At 39.9% G+C, this 10,202-nt stretch overlaps 1 protein-coding gene across 1 annotated transcript; it reads right to left on the bottom strand.

The window, feature by feature from the left end:
• Positions 1 to 7,392: 7,392 nt before the first annotated feature.
• LOC149840959 (peroxiredoxin-2B-like) lies at positions 7,393 to 9,872 on the bottom strand. Its single transcript, XM_090003496.1, has 3 exons — positions 9,573 to 9,872; positions 8,672 to 8,751; positions 7,393 to 7,877 (listed from the first exon to the last, which is right to left on the bottom strand). Exons 1-3 carry the CDS (start codon positions 9,725 to 9,727, stop codon positions 7,624 to 7,626), a joined length of 489 nt encoding a protein of 162 aa, XP_089859622.1. The 5' UTR covers positions 9,728 to 9,872; the 3' UTR covers positions 7,393 to 7,623.
• Between the last annotated feature and the right edge of the window lie 330 nt (positions 9,873 to 10,202).

Genomic DNA, 10,202 nt, shown 5'->3' with positions numbered 1-10,202 from the left:
TCTTGTCCTTCAAGTGAAGTCTATCTTCATAGAGCAAGGACACGAATTCTTCACATCCCAATTCTAAAATGCCACATAGAGACCAATGTATTTTCTCTAAGGTCTCCTTAAGATGACTTGGGCTGTCAAGAACCTTCATGTATGTTTCTCTAGACCTTCATGTATGTTTCTCTAGCTCGCCGCTTCTCGATCTCAACATAGAATCGTTGAATCTTCTCAATTATTGCATTCACCCCAGTTGAGGCTGCCATCTTCTAATAATACACATCAACTCCATATTCATTAAATGAAAAATTTCCCTGATCTCATCATTCTTCATGGCTGCCATCTTCTAATAATCTCACTTCACACAACAATTTCTCTGCAACTAGCTGCACTGGAACTTGTAGAGGCCAATTGGGTTCTATATAGGTTAGGTTTAGGCCAAGGCTTGATTTGGTCTTGAATAGTGTCTTGAAAGGCCACAGTCAAAATTTGAGCTCAAATAGTTAGATCTGATTCAGGTTAAGTGGTTCTCAATGGAAACAAGTCTAGGTTAGTACAGGTTTAGAAAAAATGCAGGAAAGTAGAAATGGGTTGCACCTAAAAAATCATATGCCACAATTCAGGTGTCTCAAAATTCTAGAATTTTGAAGGTGTCAAAGTAACGTGGAGGTAACACTTGTCAACATTTAAGAGCAATTGGCTAGGTTTAGGTAGGGTTTATGGTTAACAAAGTGAGTACAGGTCTGATTTCCCAACTTCAGGAAGTACACAATCAAGTAAATATTAAAATATGTATTATATATATATATATATATATTGAGGTAATAGGCAATGACCATTAGGGGCATTTTGATCTTTTTACACTTATAATAGGTTCTGTCTACTAGGGACAGATTTGTCTTTTTTCAGTTTTTTATTTTTTTTATTTTATTTTTTGTCTTTTTATAGCTGTTGGAATCTCCCAATGACTTTTTGGAAGCTCCTCTAGGCCCTATATCTCATGTATACTTAAGTCTGATTTCAAAGTAATATTTATATACTTAAGTCTGATTTGGATGGAGAATATATGTCAAAATATTTTTAAAATTATTTAAAATAAAATAGAATTTGTCATTAAAGATCTTGCCTCAGAACCCCTCAACATAATGGGTTGGCAGAAAAAAAATATAACATATCATAAAAACCGCATGAACCCTACTTATCTCTAATGATATTCCTACAAAATTTTGGGCCAAAGTCGTTTTGACTTTAACTTATTTGATAAATAGAATGCCTTCATCATCTTTACTAAATATTTCATCATTCAAAAAATTATTTAACATGGCACAAGATTTCAAGCGATTACAGATTTTTTATTGCAAATGCTTTGATCTTTCTCATAAAAATGATAAGTTGTCACCAAACTCTATTGAATGTGTCTTTGTTGGATATGGAGAAAACAAAAAAGGTTACGAGTGTTTTGATTCTAAAAACCTAAAAACTATGTCTCTAAGGATGTTACTCTTGAAAATGAGAATGGTTTGGATAAAAAGAATAACAAAGAGGAAGTAGACTATACATTTTTGTTTGATCTTTTGTCAAAAGAAGAACGTGATTCTTGTGAACTGAATGCAGAGCCGGACCTGTAAAGTGGCCACTGAGGCTTGGGCCTCAGGGCCCCTGGGCCCAAAAAAAAAATTAGGGGCCCATTTTTAAGGCCCGAGCTCCCCTATTTTTATTTAATATAATATAAATATTTGTAATATTATATTTGTTTAATGTGAATGCACATTTTATTGTTATTTTGATTCTTTAAAAAAAAATTCGGAGGTGCTGCCTCCTCCTACTATTAATAGGGGGCCCATTTTTCCCCTCCGCCTCAGGCCCCATAAAACACAGGTACGGCTCTGACTGAATGATTGTGAAATAAATCATAATGGTAATTCTATTTATGATAACTCTTTAGATAGTGATGTTAATGATGAACATCAGGATGTTAATGATAATTTAGAGTCACCTCATAGTGATGATAATTTGATTGAGAATCCTTCTAATGATATATAAGTCTATACCGGACGTGAGAAAAGAGACCAACCATGTGTTTTTGAAAAGTATTCACAAGGTCTACCCATATAAGAGTCACCACTTGGAGATCCAACCGAGCATCTATTCCACCAAATAGCTTTGTGTCCTATGAATCCTTTTCTCTAAACTATAGAGTTTGTTTAATAACATTCAATTCCTATAATGAGTTGTCACATCATTGGATTGAAACATGAATATAAAATTAGAAGCCCTTCGTAAGGCCAACACTTAGGAAGTATTTAACTTACCTTTAAGAAAGAAACTTGTAGAATGTAGACGAGTATTTAAGGTCAAAAATAAAAGTGATGAAACTCTAAAAATATATAAATATAGGTTAGTTGGTAAAAGGGTATTCTCAAGAGTACATAATTGATTATGAAGAAACCTTTGCACCAATAGCGAGGATAACTAGTGTTAGAACCCTAATAGTTGTTTCCATCCAAAAATGACTCATTTACCAATTAGATGTCGAAAATATTTTTCTCAATGAAAAAGTTTACATGAATCCTTCATCGAAGTTTGATATTGAAAAAGGCTCCCCGATCCAACCTATCCAAATTTGGGTCTGGCGCGTAGCTGAGGACTAGACCCGATCCATATTCAATCGGCGAATCATCCCAATATTATACCAACCAGACCCCATACTTGCACCAGAACCAACCCATTAACCCGTCTCCGATCCAAAACCCAATACCATACCCGACCCAACACCACTATCCTAGCCCGACCCACAACCCAAACCCGTATTATCCTATTCCTACCCCCTAGAGCCCGAGACCCGACTAGCCCTTCCACTTATAGCAGGGCCACCTGTCATATTGGTGCCACAACGCCGACCGCAGATGGTTCTCACTCACGGGCGAGCCAGACAGAGACAGATTCCTATGCAGCTTCAGCAGGGACCGACGCAACCAGAGCGCCGACCACAGGTCGTCGGAGTTCGTCAGCATCAATTATCAGAAGAGCAGTATCGTGGTGAAGGAGATGAGGTCGTGATGGATGATGATGCCTTCTGGAACGAGTACCCCACAAGCATGGAGGAGGCTCGTCAGCAGAGAGTACCAGAGCGCCCCTCCACGTACGAGGTGAAGCTGGAGCTTCCAGAGTTCGCAAGACGATTCAATGCGAAGCAGTTCTTCGACTGGTCTTATGTCGTCCAGTTCTTCTTCGACTACCACGATGTTGCTAAGTACTGTCATGTCTCCCTAGCCTCTACTCGGTTGAGAGGCCTAGCGTAGACATGGTGGGTTGAGCTGCAGAGGTCGAGGGAGCGACAGAGACTAGGGCGCGTATAGACTTGGGAGGAAATGCAGCGGTTGATGCAGTCTAAGTTTGTGTCGTCAGATCACGCTGAGAGAGCCTACAAGGAGTACCTTACCTTGCGGCAAGGCACCAGTATTGTAGCGAAGTATACTGTTGAGTTTCATCGCCTATCCCTGCGAGTGCAGATCAAGGAGACCGCCCGCCGGCAGGTCACGAGGTATATTTCTGGTCTTCGTCCTGCTATTTTTGATGACTTCAGTTGTATCACAGTCGAATCATTAGATCAGGCAAACAGTTATGCCATGAATGTGGAGGAAAAATTGAAAAGGAGGCAAGAATATAGGACATCCCGTAGTGATCAGTCCAGTCAACCTAAGTCGAGTTTCCCAACCAGGGGAGCAAGCTCCCCTGAGAAAGAAGACTCAAAGTCCAACCCTAGCAAACCTGATCAGTCCGGACTTGCATACCATACCAGATCCAAAGCTAAGCTCAGTGAGTCTATCGTTCGTTGTTTTAGGTGTCAAGAACTAGGTCATATTGTGTCCAAGTGTCCCACCGTGAGTAAGAACACCCATCTGGCGGAGGGCATTATTGAGTCAGTGTCCGATAGTGAGATGGAGGGTGAGTCGCTTGTTGAGGGAGATGACGAGATGAAAGTCGTTGAGTTCGACGACAACATTAAAAATTTGTTAACCATCCATCATGTTTTGACCACATCCCGAGAGTCGGCCCCGACAAAATGGTTGCGAAATAATATTTTTAGAACCCGGTGCAACTGTAAGGGGCGTGCGTGTGATGTTATCATTGATATCGGGGCGTGTGAGAATATGGTGTCCGAGAGTGTCGTGTCCACCTTGAACCTAAAAACAGAAAAACTATCTCAACCTTATAAGATGGCATGGTTCAAGAAAGGAAACGAGGTACCTATCACCCTGTGCTGTCTAGTTCGGTTTTCCATGGGAGAGCATTACCACGATGAAGTGTGGTGTGATGTGACCCCTATGAGTGCTTGTCACATTGGGTTCGACTTCTTTTGTTCCAAGCTTTCTTTTCTTGCTTCACGTGTTCTGCGTTATTTTGCACTGCATGACCGTGCATTGCCAGGAGCATAAAAATAGCAGTCGGGGCAACACCAAGTCTATCACGACATCAACGGCCATCAGCGTGTGGCTCGACGTGGTCGTGGTATTCTGTATATTGCACGATCAAGAAGTGTTTCAGTTTGTCCTCACGCTGCATCACAACCTCTCCTATCTCGACACAAGCTAACCCCCTATACCTTCTTCCTTGTTTCCCACCGCATTCAACCTATATCTTCAGCATTTTCCTTGTGCTGCCTACACCACCATTACATTTTTAATTCTTAAGTGAATGTACCAAATCTCTCTCTCTCTCTCTCTCTCTCTCTCTCTATATATATATATATATATAGAGAGAGAGAGAGAGAGAGAGCACTCTGTAATGGATGAGCAAATCGTCCAATGTTATCGGACAAGCGACAATTAGTGACCGTTGCGGATCACGATGAATGCACGCCCGACATTTCACCCATCCATTCTCACGGGTTTTCCTATATATATATATATATATATATATATATATATATATATATATATATATAGAGAGAGAGAGAGAGAGAGAGAGAGAGAGAGTAACATGTAACTACGAATGAGCAAATCATCCAATGTTATCGGACAAACGACAATTAGTAACCTTTGCAGATCACGATGAATGCACGTCCAACATTTCACCCATCTATTCTCACGGATTTTTAAAAGGCTTTTTCATGTTTTCTTCAAATTTGATATTACAAATGATGTGCTTGTTATGGTCAATTTACTAAGAAACGAAGATTGGATCATGGTTTTTCAATAAAAAACATGATTTTTAAGCCTTGAATATTTATGAAAATCTTAGACAATCAATTTTTAATTTTTAAACCTTATAAAAACCTACCAGCGTATCATAATTGAATAATTCAAGAATCATTTTTTATAAAATCAAACATGCAGAACTAGGGCTAGTAAACAAGCTGAACAAGCCAAGCTTGAAGTTGCCTTATTCTTGTGGTGAGCCAAGCCGAGTTCGAGCTCATAATGAGCCCGAGTTAAACATGTCAAGTTTGAGTTGGTTTGTTTATAGAAAAAATACATTGGTTTAGAGCTTGAACAATTAATATTAAAAAAAATACATATAAAATATATCTAAATATGTTTTTTAATACCTAACGAGCTTATATGAGCCGAGTCAAGCCTATTTTACAAGTTAGACTGAGCTCTTTATGAGCTGAACATGAGCCAAGACTTATGTAAACATGTACAGACAGATTTAAGGAAAACAAGGAAAAACCACTTCAAAAGCCTGATTAGCTAGAAGCGAGAAGAGCAACATTGAACAGCTGATCGTGTGTGCGATCAGCGGTGTGTTCAACTGCACATTCAATGTTACTCTCTGTAATGAAAACCTACCCAATAAAAACCCAACCAAACCTACCCAAGAAGAAACATTTATCAAATTTTCGGTGTTTTTTCAAAATCCTGCCCTTACAGATGTGATCTATGCGCTTGTTTTTACAGGAATCAGTTCTTGGAACATTTGATTCCGATGCATGGATATGTTTTTATAAGGTTTCATAAATCAACGGCCTACAATTTCATAAATTTTCAAGGCTCCAAGTACCATTTTTTTTATCTAAAATGCATGATCCAAGTGTCAATTTCTAGTAAATCAATCATGCATAACACATATGGAAGGTCAGAATTTCGAAAAAACATTGAAAATCCGATAAATGTTTCTTATTGGGTAGGTTATTATATATATATGGAAGGGGGGTGTCAAACTAAAGGAAAGTCCAAAATTTACAACCAACGATAATCGGACGGCACCTCTTCAATGCTTGAGCATCTCATTGGACTTCATATTTGCTCTTTATAATTTATTTAGTAAGAAATATATGCTTTACGCAGACTTTTTGACATATAAACATATATTTTGAAACATGATAAATCAACAGCTCACAATGCATTTAAAATTGTACAATACAACCACCAAGGTGATATCATATGTGGTAAGAGGGGTCCTGTGCCAAGATGAAGGCCAGGTTCAAATCCCTCTGCCACATGGGGCTTAAGAGTTATCTGGTAGGAGTCTGACTAACCCCAACATGCCTTTCAAAAAAACAATGTACAATACAAGGTATTGTGGGCCGTTGACTTTTAGCATTTTAAAAAATGCATCTAACCATCAAAAAATTCATAATCCAAAATATGTCACTCACTAAATGAATGATAAAAAACCAATATGTAAAGTCCGATCATGAAAAACTCAATCATTAGAAAATGGATGCCATTGATTATCATTGGTTGTAAATTTTGGACCTTCCCCTTCCCGTTTTATATATATATATATATATATATATATATATATATATAGGACAAATGTGTTCCTTAGGCCCCCTTTTTGTTAGGTCTTGTTAGGCCCCTTCAAAAATCATAGTTTCAAGTATTTTTTCCTGTCTAACACGGTAGATGTGATGTATGTTTTGTTTAGTGAGAACCAGCTTTTGGATCGCTGAAATCTGTCTGACATCTATAGAGGTTTTTCCGGTGATCCAAAATCAATGGCTAAAAAGGTACCAATTTTTTTTGGCTCATAAAAACGTTTTTTCATTGAAAAAACATGATCCAAAAGTCGATTCCCACTAAATCGGGCATGCTAAACACATAAAACACTTAAAACCTATGGGGCAGAACAGGGCAGAACGAGAAATGGGGCCTAATATGTTCATCTCTCTCTCTCTCTCTCTCTATATATATATATATATATATAATGTGTGTGTGTGAGCATGGTGTCATGCCCATACTGAAACCGTCCGAACACAATTGCTTGAATCCCCAGATATCTCAATCTAAGCTCACAAACGCTATACATATTGAGCATCCTGCATCATTTATACAGAGACTCTAACACTAAGCACTATCCCCCATCTAGAAAAGTGGCTGCATCTGCAACTTCAAGAAATAATCGTAAAAGCCTACTTTATTTTAAGGTCTCTCACTTTGTAATTAAAGTTTAAGATTAACAAGCATAACGACCAACACATGTTATATGATAAAACGCAGAATTGGATTCAACATAGTCCTAGTCCTGCATCACCAAAGAGTTGGATCATAGCTCCAAGAGCCAATGTTCACTAGCAAAACAACAAGACTTATTCAGCTAAAAGGATATGGATGCAGTAGAAAGACGGTAAAATGAGAACCAGCATGCAGTTTAAGAGAAAACAAGGGAGAACGCTGCATAGATAACACTCTAGAGAGCCTTGAGGATGTCGTCGGCACTGCTGACAGTGAAGGCACCACCTTCTTCAATGTTGGCAAGCTTCACTTGCAGGTTGTCAATCAAGAGTGCAAACCTGCGGGAGCGGACACCAAGCCCTTTCTCAGAGAGATCAAGCTCAAGACCAAGGGCATGGGTATAAGCTGCAGACCCATCAGCAAGAAATTTGACATGCTTGTTGTGGGGGTACGTCTGAGCCCAAGCCTTCATCACAAATGGGTCATTAACTGCAGTAGAAAGCTTACATTCAGAATTTGGGGCAACAACTCCAAATAATATTCAGCAGTTATGTAAAGATATTTAATTGAACCAGAATATCTGAACCACTATTCATGATTCAAAAGGCCAACTCTTAATTGAAATGACCGCACTGGAGTTTGCTGAACTTTAACTGAGCCTGCGATGCTTTAGCAACCTTCAGAATCTAACAAACGAGGGAAATGGCCAAAGAAAAGAACTAGCCAACCAGCCATCCATCACGGTGCCGAATTGTTAATGCAGTAAGAGTGATGATACTTGAGAGAAAAGATTATAAAATCTCTTTAGAAAAATGACCCATTTTCTTCCTAGAAGAATTGATTGTGCTGAAAAGATTAAAGCACTTGGGCAAACAGAATGTGCAGTACCCATTACCCAACCATGAATGACAAAGTCATGTGAGTAGCCCAGTGAAATATGCGAACCAAAACAGCTGGTTAATATACAGATCACCGTTTGGCAGAAAGAGCAGAGGTTTATGCAGCATTCTTACAGCATCTTTTGCCAAACGAAATAATGAATCACAAACACATTCACGCAATGTGTTGGTAGTTACTACCAACTTACCATGGATGTGACCATCAAATGCGTGTGTTAAGATAAACACGAAAATGAATTGGTCCATAGAGATTAAATAAGCCTAACAATCTAGAAGCAAGCAGAAGACTGGTTTAAATGCCAGCGAAAGGTATCAGAGGAGCATGAAATTGATTCAAAGTTTTACACAGAAATTAATGAAGAACTGAGAAGCTTGACTGCATACCACTGATGAGGTAAATTTCTTCGATGCCCTTCGATTTCAAATCCTCAGCATGGTCAATGAAGCTGGGGACATGCTGCAAGCTGCAAACAGTAATCTAATCACTGGCTGCCGACAGTTTTTGAAGGAACAAAAGGAAACCATATACCACAAGAATAAGGCCTAATCTTTAGAAACCAAGAGGTATACGATACTATGCCCCACCTGAAAAGCTAAACTACAGTTCTTCATAGTCAAGCCATTTTCATTCCTGCAAAAATTGAGGGATTGGAACCCCAGACCTCCCGGACAACATCGTCTAAACTCCAGTGACCCTACAGACAAATCGACACCCAAAACCCAAAACCGTTTCTTCCCCAAAAGAGGCCCTTTGGATACATACAATACACAAAAAAGTGGGATAAGTTGCGATGTTGCATTAATCTCGATAACACGTCCCCCAGATTATCCCATTCTCTGGATAAATAGGTGCATCCGAATTTCCCACAGTTGGGGATACAGGGAATGCCCGGGAGAATACATACGCATGTTTTGATGCACCCATTTATCTGGAAAAACTGCGATATGTTCGGATATGCCATTAAATTTTTCCGGCTTTTCCAGGAAACCAGTGAAAGCAGAGACCCACTAAAGGACCAAAAGAAGATCCCACTTTCTTGGAGAACCACGATAAGCCATGTCCTCTTCCCATTCCTTGGGGATGATCGTTAGACCCATCACGTACAAAAAGAATGACGACGATTAGAGGAATAAGAGTAGATGGGTAAGGAAGGGGTTTGCTCAGGGTTAGAGAATTCCAAGACGGGAAAGACGGGAGGGAAGCATCAAAGAGGATTAAAAAGCGGGATTCATGGAGAAAGAAAAGGCAAAGATCATAAGGTGCAGAGGGAATAGACAGACGGACCTGCAGGTGGGGGTGAAGGCGCCAGGGACGCCGAAGAGGATGATCTTCTTCCCAGCAGCCAACGAATGAACGGTAGCCTGCTGCAGCTTCTCCTCGGCGTCGAAGTAGGAGACGGTGACATCAGGAAGGGAGTCGCCCACTGCTATCGGTGCCATCTCTCTCTCTCTCTCTCTCTCTCTCTCTCTCTCTGGTGGCTATGAGAGGGGTCCTGGGGTTGGTGGAGGCAATAAATAGGGATGCTGGAGGCAGTGGCGGAGCGCTAGGTTGATTCGTGAACTGTTGATGACGGCCAAACTCATTGTCCCTATATTTTCTACTGCCAATGATACGCCCTTTACATATATCATATTTTTTTTTTTTGAAAGGCAAGGTGGGTTAGGGAGACCCCTACCAGAACAACAACCGCCCCATGTGTGGGAGGGATTCGATCCTAAGCCTTCAGGTTGACACAGGACCCCGATGGATACCACGTCGGTGGTTTTACATATATCATACAAAGCAATCCGGTGAATCAGATGGGGGCAATTTCTCACCCCTGGTTAAAACGAATCCTAGAAAGGTGCACAAACTTCAAAAATTGGTGGTTTCTCGAAGTTATTCTGTTTCTGGGAACTTCATGCTTTCTAAGAT

Source organism: Nuphar pumila, chromosome 4 (genome assembly GCF_984573655.1).
Source record: "Nuphar pumila chromosome 4, dmNupPumi1.hap1.1, whole genome shotgun sequence".
In the NCBI taxonomy this organism is placed as follows: Eukaryota; Viridiplantae; Streptophyta; class Magnoliopsida; order Nymphaeales; family Nymphaeaceae; genus Nuphar; species Nuphar pumila.
This window is presented reverse-complemented; position numbering and strand designations above follow the sequence as displayed.

Excerpts from the sequence above, each read along its gene's own strand:
- LOC149840959 (XM_090003496.1), bottom strand. The coding sequence starts at position 9,727 with ATGGCACCGATAGCAGTGGGCGACTCCCTTCCTGATGTCACCGTCTCC. Across the intron at positions 8,752-9,572 it reads GCCTTCACCCCCACCTGCAG|CTTGCAGCATGTCCCCAGCT; the intron begins GTCCGTCTGTCT and ends TACTGTTTGCAG. Across the intron at positions 7,878-8,671 it reads AGAAATTTACCTCATCAGTG|TTAATGACCCATTTGTGATG; the intron begins GTATGCAGTCAA and ends TTTCTACTGCAG.